Source organism: Merops nubicus, unplaced genomic scaffold, assembly GCF_000691845.1.
Source record: "Merops nubicus isolate BGI_N331 unplaced genomic scaffold, ASM69184v1 scaffold35479, whole genome shotgun sequence".
In the NCBI taxonomy this organism is placed as follows: Eukaryota; Metazoa; Chordata; class Aves; order Coraciiformes; family Meropidae; genus Merops; species Merops nubicus.
In genome coordinates, this window is record NW_008633618.1 from 1 (window position 1) to 17,084 (window position 17,084).

Below are 17,084 nucleotides of genomic sequence, written 5' to 3' on the forward strand. Positions count from 1 at the left end.
CCGCCCCACGCCCTCACAGCTGGCCGGGCCGAGGGGGGGAGCTGGGGGAGTCTCCAACCATACCCAGACACGGTCCTCAACATAAACAGTGCTTTTCCAGAGCCACCCGCGAAGAGCGTTCCTCCTGCTACCGGCTTCGCCACTTTCCCAAGAGCTCTAAACCAGACAAATGCAGGCAGCGTTTATTTTGCCCGTCAGTGCCAAATAAAAATGTTTTCCTTCCGCTGCCAGGTCTCACTCCCCGGTGCCTCGCTGGAAGTCCTCGCAGGAGATGGAAAGCGAGGTCATTGGGCTGTGGCTGTTCCCCCAGGCTCTGCTGCTGGAGGACGGCACCGGTCGCTGCGGGTGGCTGGGCGTGGTGGAACCAACCCTACGGGGAACGTTGTGCCTGTCTTCATGCATGGCGCTTCCTTCCTTTCATTCAAAGTTGTGGCAAAGCAGACTAGAAGTTACCACCTTTCTATAAAGGAAAAAAAAAAGTTATTCTTCACATAATAACACAAAAGATACTTACAAAGAGATTTTCCTTCACAGGAAGCCTATGAGCCAACAGAAGAACTTCCCCCGGATGACCAAGCTGAGGATCTTGCAGAGGTGTCGCCAGTGCATGCATCAGTGTGTGCCAAAGAGAAAAACTCCAGGAGAACATTACAGAGAAAGTGGAGTATGACCTAAAATAAAAATATAATTATGTATGTAAAACTGATTTTCATTTTTGCTGTGAAATCCAGATTGTTCTCGCTCTCTTTTTATTTAGTGCTCTGTACCAGCGCTGTTTACAGGACTTCTTTATCCCCTGGGCAGTCAGACTGAGAATAGCATTTGTTCTTTTCTAGTTCAGCTAGGTTTACAAGGTTTATCAAAAGGTTAGCGTTTGATCCATAATACAGAAGTTATTTCTTTTTATAGAGGCAGTCTGTGTGTGATGCTAAGGTACAGAGCAGTGTGCTACATTTCCACAAAGCAGCATTTCAGTCTTCCCCTTCAGGCACCGTGACTTAACCCAGGTGGCAGCTGGTGCCGAGAGCCTGGCTTTCAATACGGTCACACTGTCCACAGAAACTAGCTGCCTGAAGAAAAAAGCCTCCTCATCTAGAGAAGACATTAACTTAAACGATGGAATGGACATGGAAAGAAAAATTACCAACAGTGCTGCTGATGTTGCCCCACTGCTGTTGCGGAGAGGGCTTGGCCCAGCTGCAGCTGGGGAGAGGGGGGCCTGGGGCTCAAGGTGACAGTTTAATTGTGCCATTTTATTTGTCCCTCATGTAATTGTCTGCACAGACCCTAGTGAAGAAGAGTTCAGACCGTGAGGGAGGGAGGAACCACTGCTCAAATAAGCCTGAGAATTGCAGCCCTGTGCCTCCCCAGCACAAGCCTCCAGCAGGAGCAGCCCGCCTGTCGCCTTGGAAGGACCCGTGTGTGTTCCTGCGGGGCTGACAGGAGAAAGGAACAGCACGTTTAACAGCTGCAGGCTTGCTGGCACCTGAGTGCAGCATCTCCCCGTGGTGATGCCATAAAGGAGGCATCCCTCGGGGATCCTCCGGGCGCGGTGTCACGGAGCAGCGGCGTGGGAATGGTGTCCCCTGTTATCAGGACAGGCTGGTCTGGTAGCCCCTGTTCCGCGGCTTCTGCCAGCACGCTCTCACCCGTGCACGTTCCCATCCCTGCTTCATTCCTGCCAATCTTCCTACTCCTGTTAAGGATCTCTCCACGAGGACTGGCCTGGCTGGATTGCTGTGGACGTGGTCTGGGGGAAGAGCCGGTGTCCTAAAGGAGATGTTCTGCCCCGTCCCCAGGAGGCTCTGCACATACAAAGGTTTCCGTATGGAACTGCGTGGACGTGGGTCTGGGACAATGCCAGCTGTGATTTATGATGCTGCTCTCCCTTTCTTAACAGAGATTAAGTTCCCTTAAAAAGAAAACTTCTGAATTATTTTAGCAATACACGAATGATCACAGCTTTATTACATTCTCAGTCATTGCCAACAGTATTTCAGAGCTCGTTTTACAAAGCTCATCTGCTGAAATCACTATCCTTCCTTCAAGCCCAAGAACCTAAATCACCCTGAAACTGCCTTTTCACTACCCCGTGGAAAACCTTCATTTGTCTCCAAAAAACAAACCACTGGCTAGGCCATTGGCCCTCACAGATCCACCTGCAGATTCTGGCTTTGCAGTATTATTTCCTCCATTTTGTTTTTTGTAGGGGCTCAGGAATCAAAACTATCAAATGTTTTCCTCTAGGGTCTGTATCTAAGACCTTAAGGCTGTGAAGAACATAAAACGAGACCACCTCCAAACTTTATAAACTCTTCAGCCAGCTATCTAAACGTATGATGTCAGTGGTATATGTAAGAGAGACATAGCCCTGAGGCTGAAGGAGGGGGGCTAAGATGTGAGACCACACTGGTCGTGTGCATGGCCGGAAGGGACTGCTGGAAAACAGAAATGGAAAGTTTGGAGTTTTTTATGAAGCTTTTTATTCAATTGTTAAATAGAAAGAGGCAATAACTTAACAGTGCAGACGGAAGGAGGAGCACGCCGGATGTATAGAATTCAGAATTCACACATTTCTTTGGCTTGGGAAATAAAGTTTCTCAGGAAACTTCGATTCTTAATAGAATTAAATTTCATATTGATCCAAGCCAGGATAGGAGCAAAGTAGGAAACCCAAAATTTCAATATTCACAGAATAGGTGGTTCTTCTCTAAGTCAGTTGCGGCTGCTGGGTTTTCTTTGGGTCCTCACTGTAAGTGAAATGAGAGAACACTTAGCTTTCAGAGCTCTCTCAGCAAACTCTAGCATCTCTAAAATATGTAAACATTAAACCACATTCTATCTGATAACGAGGATTTTGTAGTTGTTGACACATTGAACTGTCAGGGGGAGCTTTCTGACTTTTCTTTCCTTCCATAGCTACAGGGGACAGAAGTAGATACTACACAGAGACAATGCGAAACTGCTGGTTTGATTTGGGCACACAGTTAGGTTACTGCATTTTAGAGGATTCATCCAAACTCTGTGCCTCCTTGCTCTTGTCTTGTGGCAAATGCAAGATCCTATAACGTAGCTGAGCTCTCTTTTATACTAATGGAGGCAAGCTGCACTCCTGTACAGCTGCTGTAGGCTACAGATATGCACATGGGCATTTCTTTATTCCAGCTGATACACGCCAACTTGGAAGCCTGTGGTAGCTTAATTGTATAGTTGTGGCCTTGGCTCTTAAATGGCACTGAAGAGAATGTATTTTAGGTGGTTACAACCCAGGGATCCTGACCATAGAAATATTGCCATGGAGCCGAGTGACCTGGTTCACCAAAGATCTGTCTCCCCCTCTGAACTCTGACATTAAAAACTGCATCTTTTTCAGAGGAGCAACATACTGACTTGACACAGATTGTTTTGCTTTGCCATTCTCCTTGTTCTCAGACCTACCAGAAGTAAAGGTGGCTTTGAAACCAGAAGCTGTATCAGCACCATCTGTGACAAACTCTACGAGGATATGATTACCAGAAGCAACTATGTCACTGGGTATCTTTGATCCACAGGTCTTGTCCATTAGAAGTGCAGAAGACTTGCTAGATCCATCATAAACTTTAATATAATCACCCTGACAGCCTCTGGTTTTCTGCAGCTCAAAGGCTTGAAAGTGCAGGGAAACCTGGGAGGGAAGAGAAAACCAGCTGTTAATGCACGTGGACGTGGCTTCTTCCACAGAGTGTCCTTTACAACAGACAGTCTAAGCTGCAGCCCAGCCTGGACTGGAGCTGCTTGCCCAGCTGTGCCTCTCATCCCCTGGAGCTGCAGGGGTCAGATCTCCTGGGCCTGTGACTGAATGCTGCCATGCTCAGGCTGCCTTGGCTTGATTTTGGAAACCTGCAGCCCAGCGCAGGGAGGTTTCTGAAGACCACAGCTCTGCAGTTGCCTTTGCCCACGCCTGGCTTATGGACACGAAGGAGTAGGGACTGGTCTGAAATCTCTCCCATGGAAAAGATCTTACCTGGCAACAGGCAGGCAGACAAAGTGCAAAACGCTTAAACACAGGAAGAAGAAAGTTCAGGCATATTACAGGGCCACTGTTAGCCTGTGGTTACCTTTCTGGATCGGGTTCGGATGAGCCAGACACAGTTGGTGTTATCTGAGTAATTTCTGGGGTGGTTGGCAGATCTCAGGGACCCAGACGCCGCGTCCAGAATAGTGCTGCAGCGACCTGAGGGAGAAACGAGCTCTGCTGCAGCACCAGGCCTGCAGGAGCTCCCACTCCTTGACACTTACAACCTCTTCAGAATGGGCTGCGCTCGATTTTCTCATCTGCCAGCACTCGGTTCAGAGTGCTGCTATATCTTGATTAAAATGAAGAATCTTGGTGTCCTAATTTCCACATAATGCCTAAGTACCTGCCTCACAACGGCAAGTGAAGTAGTGCTTGGAAAAAACATTAGCTTTTACTGATTAGCTTTGTCGTTTAGCAAGGGAGCTCTTTCTGCACCTCTGGAAGAGTGAAAGGTTTCAAGTCACTGCAATAGAGGATGTTGTTTTTCACCCAGATGCACAAGTCAAGTGATATTAGAAGAATCAAGCACGAGTTTGATGTCTCTGCAATGCTTCAGTTCAAAGCTTAGGAGACGACTTGGGCTCTCATCTGTGCAAGGGGTAATACTTTATTCATCTTGTTTTTTCCCTTTGACTAAGCAAATGACTGGGTGTAGGGGAGAATTTATTCTAGCCAAGGTTAAAACCGAAGAGTTAAAACTGCACACAGATCTGGAACGACACCTGAGGCGTTGGAGAACTAGACAAAGCATCGTGGAACTGCTCTGGTTCAGAGGAGCCTACAGCTCTCTGGGTCTGGCTCAGGTCTTAAGCACAACCTGCACGCAGGCACAGAGATGCCTGGCTCTCCGTGGGGCCTGGAGTCGCCTCCTGAGCTGCAGGAGGCCAGAGGAGCGGGGCGAGGCGCGGGGCAGGGCAGCGCCCGGGCGTCCTCCCCTGGGGAGCAGAGGGCACCTCCCCAGCCAGCACAACGTGCCTCCAGCTTCCCGGAGTCCACCTCTGTGAAGGAGCTGGGCAGCAGGTGAAGGGAGGGCTCTGAGGTACTCACTGCAGTTGTAAAGTTTGTTGATTTTGGCCACGTCCAAGTTGCTCAGTCCCTGCCTCTGGCCAATGTGTATGGATTCATCAGGGATTGGTACAATAGTTGGTTTCCCTGTGGTGTTAGAGAATGTGTATCTGGAAAAAAAAAACCATGACAAATTACATTCTTTAAGTAGAATTACTTCTTTCAGGATTCAATGGCATGCTTTGGAGGGAGAACAGGAATTGCACACGAGTTGTTGTGACTAACAGTGCTGGTAAGAAAGGTTTAATTAAGGTGTCCAGCAGTAAGCAGTCAATCCCAAGGTGCCCTCCTTTGCTCCCAAGCTCAGCTGTGAATGGCTCCTTAGTGGAAAACTCAAGGATAATGAATTAACCTTAGGAAGTGGCTTGTCTGAACTGACTCCCACTGCTTTTCTCAGCAGGGGAAATGGGGATACTGGTAGTTATGACAGAGTTATTATAGAAACTAATTCCCATGTAAGCTGTGAGTTCCAACAAAAGCAATGCCATGCTGCTACTTACGGGCCATAGTGCATCACTGAGGAGTAGTCGTATGGAAGACCCAGGTTTCTGGAGTTTTCAAATTTTTTGAAGTCTGGTCTGTCAGCTGTAAGACATGATATTGTGCTTAGAGCATGCTTCCTACCTACACCCTTCAGAGCATAAGGAAGAGCTGGGAACAGTGGGATGTATCCACACCACTTTCTACACTGAGCAGTTGAGAGGTACCCACCTGGACTGATGTACTCCCACATGATCCTTACATATTTATCCCTGTCACTTCGAGAATGTTCATGCAGGAAGCCCAGAGCATGGTCCAGTTCATGTTGAATTATTCCTTTCCACATGCAGCCTCCTTTCATCACAGAGACAGTCTGTCCACCTCCTACTTTCCCATAGTTGGACCAGCAGCTGAGAGAGGCATTGAACACCAACAGGAGACTTAGGGATTGTGATTGTCAGGCAGGCAAAGGGATGCTAAGAGTTCCTCGCTTCACACGCCTTGTGGGAGCAGAAGGATTCCTTCCTGTCTGCTCCAGTACCCAGAAGGGCAAAACTGACCATGGCACAGAAAGGACAAATAGTCTGATCTATGCTAAAGCTTCCTGGAACACTTTTCTTGGCACAGAGGCTCCAATTCTGACCCTGACAGCCAACTGTGTGATTCAGAGAACTGTTGATTTCATAACTGAAATTGCCGAATCTGAGATATGCAGATAAGCCCTACAGTAATCTGTTAGATGTTGTGCTAAAGTGTGCGTTACACCACGCAGGAAACAGGAGCTCAGGTTTCATTTCCACCTTAGTGGTACTCTCCCACCATCTGCATCACTCCAGTGTCTTGGTGGGTCCCTGGTGGGACTGCCGAGTCCTTGCACTCACAAGGTATGCACAGAGGATACCTTGGCACTGGGATAAAACATTAAATTTCTTCTCTAAACCCCTTCCTCCTTCCTCTCTAAGGTCACACAGAATGACTGTAGTGAAGAACTGAAAGACAGTACAGAAATAACTTGTTAATTTTTCATTCCACTCACCCGTCAGCAGATTTAATGTTGAGGTAGTCACGTTCATTCTTGCGCTTCACAAAATTAATGCAAGTCAGTGCTTCAAATTCTCCCATGGCATCAAGAATCCCCTTCACATGGCTCTCCTCTGGAAGAGAAAGGGTTAATTGGCATGAGGGTCACACAGGGACAATGGCAGGTGCCACAAAAATCTCACGTGTGCAAAAAGAGGGTAAATGAGGGCCAGAAATTGTAGCCTTTCTTTTTCTTGCTTTTTGCTCATTAATTAATTTCATTTCAGATTTTAATCGCCTGACCCAAGATCTGCTTTATCAGCTATTGGTCCAAATGGACTCGGGTGGGAGCCTTTCTTCCTCAGCTGCTTGTTTTAAATTACACTGGTGACTGTTGATGTATCTCCTGGTGGGACACTTGGAGACAGCTATGGGAAGCTGTTTTGCTGATGAAAAGCAGGCTGTTGACACCACCCTGCAATAGGCATGAGCCTTACACAGGCAGCTTATAAAGCCTTATGAAGGCAGCTGTTCTGGCAGCTACCATCAGAGGGCTGGTCAGACCAAAACATTTGTGCTGCAAACTTCTCAAGGCAATTGGATCTATTTTCTTTTTCCTATTTAGATCTTTATCATTGACAATTCATTTGTGCTTGCACAGCACGAGTAAATCCTTAGAGCTGATTTATCTGACTGTTTGTGTGGCCACTAGAAATCGCTGTCCACCTGAAGTTCCTCAGCAAAAGCCACTGAAGCCCCAGCTGCCATCCAGACCCACCGTAGGCAGGATCCAGGACGTAGGGGACGCGGACGATCCCGTCGCCGGAGGGGGGCCAGTTGCAGTGGCGGCAGTTGATGGCACTGCGACGCCTCTGGGGGACAATGTCACCTTCCTGCAGGTACTGAGAGCTGCCTGTGGGGAGAAAGGGTGGAAACAGCTGAGCCAGGGGCAGCTGGACACCTGCTAAGCAAACCTGGAGAAGGGTCACTCTCTACTCGTCCTCCTCTTCTGTTTTTGCCTCTGCGTCCGCTCCTGGCTAGCTTGAGCCATGGACTCTTGGGCTAGATGGACATGACCTGCTTCCCCCCTTTGCTGCTGCCCTTAGCCAAGAGGAGGGGTGGGAAGCTGCAGCTCTGTTGGAATGGGTTGAGGCAAGACAGGGTATGACAGAGAGCAGCTGCAGTAGTGAGAAGGATGCTGTACCTTGGTACTATTTCATCACCCTTCATGTGACACTGAATGACTCAAATATCTGCCCAGGAAGGGTGCTGGGCAAAGGCAGAAGGTGCCAATAAGCAAAGCAGCAAGCAAGCTGAGGAGTGGTGTCTAGAGAAAACTGTAGGAATATTTGGTGTCCATTTTTACACAGTAGTAAAGCTTCTTGAATGACTGCTGAAGGGCACACATAAGAAAGTGCAGCTGATAGAACAGGGGTGCAGCAATGCTTGCATTCATGAGAATGGCACTTAAATCACAAAGGATCCAAATATCCAAGTTCCCTTTTTACGTCCAAAGAATGACAACAGTGTTGAGAGCTAGAGCTGCTTGGAAAGTTGCCTCCACACCTTCAGTTCTGACCCTATAGATGTGAGATGCTGTGGGGCTTCAGCAGACCACCCAGAAGTCCCAGCAGCCTGTCTCTGGGCATCTCTCACATGCTGGGGTGTAAGATGGGAAACATCTTTGTACAGATCATGGTTAGACACTGTACCTTCCACATCACCCTCATGAACCAACAAAGAAAGACCCCTGAGAAGCAGGGCTTTGATGGCATTACCTTTGTTAGCTTCCAGAATTCTGTTAAAAATAACTTCGTCCTCGGAGTCAGTCTCTGTAGGTGATGGAGAGTCTGTGCAGAAATACAAGAGGATCACTTTCTCATTCCCAGGGAAAATAGGCATCCTGGTTTCTAGGAATCCTGGTTTCTAGCCTGGCTAGTTTCCAGGAGCTCGCTTAGGTCTTACAGAGCCTATTTAGGGACTGGCATGGTCTTCAATCATGTCAATACTTGCTTAGTGACACAGTCGTGTGAACCTCCCAGCTGTGGTTATCTTGGCATTAATACAGGCCCAAGAACCACCCTCCTTCCATCTTTCCCTCCCTCCCTTCCCTCCCATCCATCACGTTTTAAGGCATGGAGGTTTGCTCTCGTAAGGCTGCACTGACCCACTCAAGTGTCAGCTGGTTGCTGTCTGTGTTCTCAGGCAGCACCATTCTTCAGCTGCATGTGCAGCTCACACCCAACACCCCACAGAAGACACCAGGAGTAACAAACGGATGGAGAGCAGTCCGGCTGCTTGCTGCCAGACATGCTGACCTCTTGAAAGACCCTTGAAACCAGTGAACTCAGAACTGCACTCCTATTCCATGGGTCCTGAGCCCAGCATCAGGGGCTCCTAAGTCTCACAAGCAGAGTCAGCCAACTGAGAGTGCCATGTGCTAAGGCATGACACCAGTAAAAGGCACAAGGACATGGCCTCTGAGCTTTCTGCAGCCTTTGGAAGTGACATTATCTAAGCAGAGCTATTTTTGGCAAAAGTAACAGCTGAGGTTTTTAGCAAGTCAGAGCTGTGGGACATAACCAAGAGACTCTGCTTTGCATGAAATATTATAATGTGTGCATTCATTTAAAATTTCTTCCTTAATTTGTGTGTGATCTCCTGGACTAACTGGGTAGCTAACCATCTATCTAATGTATCTAATATCCTATCAAATACTTAGAATTATTTGGAGTAATACATACCGAATATGTCCTCTGGTGTCGTCACCTGCAAGAACGATGCATTAGTATTAGCACAGAATCACCCAGAGTGGTGGAGGTTGGGAGGGACCTCCAGAGATCACCTCGTCCAGCCCCCTGCTCCAGCAGGTCACCCCCAGCAGGGTGCCCAGGATGGTGTCCAGGCATTCCTCTGGAGTCTCTCCAGAGAAGGAGATTCCACAGACTCTCTGGCAGCCTGCTCCAGGGATTGGGCACCCTCAAAGCAAAGAATTTTTTCCTGATGTTGAAACACACTTTATATTATAACAAATATTAAATAATATAACGTGCAAGGGACCAAAGCTGCCCAGGCTGGCAGCAGCTGGGGGGCCATGTGTGTAGCAGAACAGATTGCCATGCTGCCCTTGCCTCGTGTTAATACAAAACGAGTTTGAGTTTTCTCAGTCACCCCAGAGGAGGCAAAAGCTTCCTGGGACATGAGCTGTGCTTGGGCATGATGGAGCAATAGTGGGATGGGGATGGAGACTGCTCACTCTGTTACACTGTTGGTTGGAGCAGACTTTCCTGCACAGGTGGAGATCGGGTGGAGGACATAAGCCTCGACCTCACTTCCCACAATGCTGAACCCCAGAGTGATCAGAAGAGCAGATTTAGCTGTCCTTACCTCAGTAGGATCTGTAGCTACCTCAGTAGGTTCTGTTGCTACCTCAGTAGGTTCTGTTGCTACCTCAGTAGGATCTGTAGCTACCTCAGTAGGATCTGTTGCTACCTCAGTAGGATCTGTAGCTGCAAAAAGCAAGGAAGAAAGAGACAAGCAAAAGGAGCAAATTAGATACTGAATGCAAGTTTGCAGGGTTTAATAGCACAGGTCTCCTCAGCCACGGGAGCACCTTTAGCAGGTCCCTTTGCTGGGAGGAGGCCAGGGTGCACAGAGATTTAATTAAATCTAAGGGCTCTTCCTAGCATGAGGTCTTTCAATTTCTGCCAGGCATTACCTTCTAGATACAAACACAGGAGTGAAAAACCTGATCTGATATATAAACCTCTGAGTAGAAACTTCATGGCTGCAATACCATAGGAGTTCAGAAGAGGCAAGGACCTCCAGAGGTCACCCAGTTTGTCCACTTTCCCTAAGGCAGAAACAGTTTTATCTGTGTTATTCCTGAACACAGTTTGTTTGACCTGTTCTGAAGTATGATGCATGTGCCACAAGCCTTTCTGGCAATCTTGTCCAGCTTGCCAATAATCACACTTTTCCTAGTCAAAATAAAAAGCCTTTTTTTTTCTTTCCCCTGTCCAACACTGACAGAGAGAACAATAATGCACATAGATCTGTCTAAGCCTATCCATGTTCCTTGTCTTTTCAATGGTGGTTTTTTCAACAGGAGGCACGCTAAGCTCTGTCACACCTTGCAGCACCTTTCCCTTTTCACAGTGGTCATTGCCCAAGTGTACTGAGGAGACTTCCCCCTGTTCAGAATCTATTTAGAATCTGCCACAGAATTGCTTTTATTGGGCCAAAAAGGCTTCAGTCTGTCTTGTCAGACTGTTACTGTAGTTGCGTGGCAATGGCCGTGTGCTGTGCTGATGGTGGTTCATTACAGAAAAGTTCAGTCAGTTCCCACCAGCTGCATCAGAGAGATCCATGGAGTCTAAAAAAATTCTTCAGGGCAGCACATTTTTGAGATGGGCCATCTGGATTCAGAATTCATGCACTCAAGAGGCACTAGATTAATTGACTAGTCCAAGTCAGTGTAAATCCAGCTCCAGATTCCTATGCACATAAAGCCTGCAACCCCTTTCTAAAACCCAAATGAGACATCACAGAAGGCATCTGCCTTGTCCTTGATCAAATGAACATCTGGTGCCAAACAGCTTTCAGAATGATACAGCTCACGTTTCCCCTGCACTGGAAACACTGGAAGATCTCTCAAAAGGCACAAAAAGCAGTAAGGATGGTAAATTAAAACTGCTTGTATGTGTTTGTCCCAGTAACCCTGTGACTTGGAGTCCCAGCTACTGGCTAGTTGGAACTCGAGCGAGCGTGTCTCGTGGTCGGCTCCAAATATTCTGAGCAGCCATTTTACAACCTCCCTTTGCTTTTGTGCCATAAATGATAGCTCAAAAGAATAACTGGTCAGTTCTCATTAGCCACCTATTTGTTCTAAGTAAAACAAGTTTTTCCAAGGTCTCTTCCTCTCGCAACACATCACCCCAGACCTGGCAGATTCTTGCCGTAGCTAAAGTCTCCCTACAGATGAATCTCCACTCACCTTCTCTGGAGATCTGCAGTCACCTCCTCCTCTCCTGTGAGCAGACAAAAGCTGCTCAGCTAAGCCTCTACTATTTGTTTCCTACCCCAGCACAAAGCGAAGCTTTCTCTGACGCCTGACATCCCCTTCTCCTACTGCTGCACCAAGGAGGCAAATGAGCAGCCGTCTTTTTCTAACACCCAAGTTGATGGATAGGTGTCAAAATGTCTTATTTACATTTCCTTTTCAGGACTCTAAAAGCACATCTCAATTACCCCAACAATCCATAGCCCAAAAGCATGTGTAAAGCACATCTGTGTGAAAACACATCTGCACTCAGCCTGGTACCAAACCAGGGAGCACAGCCTTATTCAAACAGCCCGGGAGTCAGTGTTTTCACGTGCTCTGGAGCCAAGTCCCTCACACACCAGCAGCGGGCCAGACACGGCCAAAAACTAACAGTTGCCTTTAAAATACAGGATAAATCCTACTTACTTGCTGTGCTGTTTCCGTAGTCCTCCTGCAAAACCAACAGGTAGAAGGTATTATTCTTCCATAGCTCCAAAACGAGTCAGGCCAAAGGGAGGAACGACACAATTAGATTTGCTTTAGACATTATTAAATGGTTAACTTTTTTCCTGCGGGAGCTGATCAAAGGGAGTCTCCAGGGGTCACTGCAGGGCAGGCAGCAGGCAGGGCTGCAGGGAACTGCTCTCACCTGAATGGGGAAGCCCAGGGCAGCGTGGAGCAGGAGGGCAGCGAGCACCAGCAACACCTTCGGGTCCGGGAACATCTTCAGGCCCATCTGCAGTCCCAGCAGAGCAGGGTGCCTGTCCTCCCCGGGCCCTGCACTGCCCCTAGATATAGCAGCAGAGCCCCGGGCTGGGACAGGGGCCCAGCCAATGGGAGCCACCCGGGGCACTTCTGCAGCCTCCTGGCAGGTTTAGCCCCTGGGCACCTCCCAGCCCCCGCCTGGCCCTGGCTGCGGCCGCAGCATCCTCGGCAGCGAGCCCCTCCTGCTTCCCGGGGCACCCTGCCCCAAGGGCTGGCCGTGGTGTCCCCCAGGAAGCCCTTGCTGCCGGGTGACCTCCAGAGCTGTGCTGCTGGGATTGGTGGCAGGGGACTCGTTCCTTCACGCCGCTGGACATGCAGAGGGGCCCCAGAGTGCTGTGGAGTCGTGCAGCACGTCACGGCCCAGCGAGGCCAGTCTGTACCCTCCCAGAGAAGACACCCTTCATCTTCTAAACTTCTGGTCCTATAAGTAGAAAGTTTGCTTCCTCCTTTGTGTTTCCTGATGTCCCCTGATTTTCTGCGTCCTGTAGTTTCTGGCAGTCCCACAATTGTAGGTCCCCTTGTGGGCTTTGTGACCAGCTGTCAGAGAGGGGAAATGGGAGAGCAGCAGCAGCAGCAGCAGCAGCACTTGGGCATTTTAAGAAGGATGAACAGACCTGCTGCTCACTGGAGTGCACTCAGCCAGGCATGTGGATGATGGGGAAGCAGCAAGCAGACCTAGCAAGAAATGTTTGCAGGAGGTAACCCAGGGCCACTGAGCCTCTTGCTCAGCCTCTTCTCTGCTTGGTGGACCACCTGCCGGAGGTGCTGTAGCTGGGCAGCTGTCTGCTCTCTGATACACTCTTGTTTTGGGTCAGGACATGTTTTCCACGTGTAGACAAGGAAGCTGCAGTATAGAAGGTACAGATTCTCTGTCTGGACCATGCCAGCACTCCGGTACCCTTGGAGTAAGTTTTAAACCCACTCACACTGATATTCCTTCTTTCTGTATTGAATGAGATGTTCTAGAAGTTGGTGGATGGCTCAAGAAGCAGGAGAGACTTTTCCACCTCTTTGCTGCCCAACTGTACCCAATCAAGGCTAGGAGTTACATGGAGATGCAGTCAGAACTGCACTGGTGGGGATTCCTCTTCATTTTAGTGGAGGGATGTTCACAGGCACACACTGCTGACTATTTTAGGAAAGTTGGGACTGACAAAACCCAGGGATAAACTTCCATGACTCCCCCAGGGAGGCAGCACGGGGGGTAATGCTTTTCCTGTTCTGCCCCTGCCCTCTGGATGAAGCAAGGTGCCCATGAAAGCACTAAGATCTATCAGGCATTGTCTGCAGGCTAATCCTGCTAGCACAGGCAGCTCCCGTGTCCTCTGTGCACAGCAGTGTTTGCAATGCTCACAGAATTCTTTGTATTTGTGTTTCACAGGGGTGAAAATCTCCTTGTGCTGGGGCAAAGTTCTCAGTCAGCACAAGGGCAAAGCAAATGTCCGTGATGCTGGATGCCTCGCTGTGCCCAAACCATACCAAAAACTCACTGCAGAAGGGGGCCTGTATATCATCTGCTCCCAGCAGAGCTTAGGGGAAGAGAGGAACAGACAGACCTCTCTCAGGGAAAACCAGTCCAGGAGCACAAGGAGGATCAGAGATAGTGAGGGAAAAAAGGTTAAAAAGCACATTAGGAAGGTTGGCACCTGTAGCATCTTTGTAGCATGTTACTGGGAAAATCCTGCAGCCTCCTGAGCGACTGGGCACCTGCTTGTGCTCGGGAAAGGGAGGGGCCTGGGCTGGCAAAAGGGACGCTGGCATCTCCTGCAGGACACGCTGAGGTGCTGGCAGGTGAGGCAGCCAGCAGAGATCCATGCCTGCCCCGTGCCCACGGGCTAAGAGCAGATGGGGCAGGGCACTGCCGGGGGCAGGAGCGAGCCTGGAGATGCTGCAGCTGGCACAGCCCCTGCAGCAGAGCTGGGGGGGCTCTGGCACCCGGCCCCCAGAGCCTGCCAGCTTCGGCTGGGGCCCGAGACCGAGGTGCAGGATCTGGCCCTCTCCCCAGGTGTGGTATTCAAGGAGGAGCTGTCACCAGTCCTGTTTTCACTAATCAAAAAAATTACCTAGTTTTTGGAGATACTGCAAAAATAGGACATGGTGTTACCAGATGCAGTAAAGTACCTCTAGCAGAAAAAGTGCCACAGAAATTGTCTCGACCCTTTAGGAAGCAAACCAGGGCTTAGCAAAGAGCAGCTTTGCACATATCAAAGAAAAGTTTGTGGGAGGCTTAACTGCACTCGAGTTGTCCTGTCTGCATATCCCAGTGTCTGGTGGACAGTCGGGACCACACAGATTTTGCAGATGTGAACAGTGATTGGCAGGTGTCCAAAAACAACAGCAAAACACCAAGTGTCATAGTCTGCAAGAAGTCTGTCAGCAAAACAACCTGCTCCTGAAATACTGCAGTACCCGGGGACACGCCCGGGGCCAAACGCTGATTTGCACAGACCTGCGTGTGCATAACCAAAAAAAGACTCTCCAGACACACTGGTGAAAAAAACAGTGTGTTCTGTTGTGTATGGGCACACACTGTACAGCCACGACATCTTGTAGACCTCCTCCAGGTTCTGCTCAGTCGTGTGTCATTTAGTCAAATGTGTTCTACAATTATTCCCCTTGGAGGGTTTTGTTGTAAGCAGCTCCCAAAAAATATAATGTAAACAATCAAGATGTAGTGGCAAAAAAGAAATGTCTATTACATCTGACTGCTAACCTCTGTAACAACCAGCTACTAACTGCTGTGCAGTAAAATGCAGGAAAAAGTAGCTCCAGAAAGCAAAATAACCACATTTCTGTTGAGCAGCTTGTGGAAGTCATGCGGTCACCAGGAATCTTACCCATTCCTTGTAAGATATTAACACCTCTTAAAGGTGTAACATCATCTGGCTTCACCAAAGCCAGAGTGGTGTGGTCCACAACATGTGACTGAAGTGGCTGTGGGCTGGCATCCCACGCCCAAACAGCACACACCAACCACTTCCAGCCCAGGGGAGACGACAGGCCTGGAGCAGGAGTGTGTTCCTTCAGCCAGACCTCTCAATAGCCTTTCTCAGGAACGTTTGCTTCGTGGCACTGTGCTACTTTAGCTCACTTCTCTTTGGAACAGTAATTCTGGTTTCAGCTCCGGGCTCCTTCGTCCCGAAGCCCAGTCCTCTGGGCAGGGACTCTGCTCCAGGCACTGCGTCCAGCTCCGGGCTCCTGAGCCCCCCTCTCGCCAACTCCACCTGTCTGCTGCAGAGATCATTTCCTTTTCTGTGGTCTCTTTGTTATCAGATATTTCCCAGACACAAATCAGCCTCCACACAAGCTTTTGCTGTGCTGGCTTAAAGGACTTTCAACCCTTTAGTCTTTCTTATAGTTCAACTCTTCTTGCTTCTACAGTCACCTTTTAAGTCCTTCCAAGTTGACCATGACTTTTTGGTAGTGCTGTGTTTAGGAGTGGATAATTTCAGATGAAATCATCTCAGCCAGTGCTGCACTTTGCTGGTTGAGAACATTACTGGCAGCTCCTGCAGGTTTCACAGGTAACCACCATAGCCTTCAATCCCCTGTATAGAAGACTGACGTGTCATAAAAGGCAACTCTAGATAAGACAAGGTGCAGTTAGAAACTGTTTTCCCACACCCGAGAGCATACCTGCTGAATCAATAGATTTACTTGTCTTTCATGTCCTTCTCCATACTTCTTCTTTGGGTCCTACCTCCCTGAGAAGACCTGGAGGTGCTCAGCATGATTCCTGTTCTGCTTTTGGCTGTGCAAAACTTCCATGACATCGATGGCTGGCTCCAGCCCCAGCCCTGGCTGTGCTGCTGTGAGAGCTCAAACCCAAGTCAGGATCATTGGCTTGCTATTGATTAGCCACTATTCTTGCCAAAGAGTCAAACCTAGAGACTTCAGTCTTCACACTGTCATCAGAATAAGAGGGACAATGAAGAAAAAGATTTTTCTTTATGACGAATTGTTCTTTAAAAAAGAACTCACAGAAAAAAAAGCCCCTCAAACCAACCTAGTAAAGAAATAAATTGGAAAAGTCTGAACATTGCAACTTCTAAGATAAATGTTGAAGCAAAGTTGATTTTCGTTTCAAACTCAGATTTCAAGCCCAAATTTAGGGAAACATAATTTAGCAATTAAACTAGCATTGTAATGATGTACCGTCCAACGACTATTTGGGCTGCAGGAGGGGAACGGAGATGATGAAACTGGAACTTTAATTTGGACAACTCTAGTAATGAACTTCTGATTGCCTTGAAAAAAAACCCCAACAAATTCCTTCCCTTTATCAGGAGAAGCCATCTGATTTGTCTGCTGCCCTTGGGTGAGGAATGGAGGGATCAAAGGTTTGGCAGGATGCTCCCAGCCCGCGGAACAATGCGGTGCTGATTGCAGAGGAATCCCTGCGGTGGGGTAAGGTGCGAGCTGAGCTGCCCAGCGGTGCCTGGGGTGACGTTCGGCCCCTGCCCTCGGAAGGGGACATGCCAGGGACACACGTAGGGGCTGGGGAGCGCTCCTTGTGACGGGTTGTGCAACGCCAGCCCGCTCCCCGCCTGGGCTCCACCTGCTGTGAGAGGGGCTCTCTCCTCCCGCGGGCAGCCTGGGGGCCCGGGGGCTGTCTGGGACCCCACGCTGGTCTGGCGGCTCCTCTGCGGGAGC

General features: G+C 48.9%; 1 protein-coding gene across 1 annotated transcript; it reads right to left on the reverse strand.

The window, feature by feature from the left end:
* Positions 1 to 3,438: 3,438 nt before the first annotated feature.
* Positions 3,439 to 12,402, reverse strand: ASTL (astacin-like metallo-endopeptidase (M12 family); the record flags this gene model as incomplete). Its single annotated transcript, XM_008948322.1, has 12 exons — positions 12,316 to 12,402; positions 12,093 to 12,117; positions 10,052 to 10,068; positions 9,367 to 9,391; positions 8,401 to 8,472; positions 7,401 to 7,535; positions 6,639 to 6,756; positions 5,834 to 6,012; positions 5,623 to 5,707; positions 5,105 to 5,232; positions 4,098 to 4,213; positions 3,439 to 3,664 (listed from the first exon to the last, which is right to left on the reverse strand). Coding segments are annotated over exons 1-12 (1,213 nt in total), but the record flags the coding sequence as incomplete, so codon positions are not given.
* Positions 12,403 to 17,084: the final 4,682 nt, after the last annotated feature.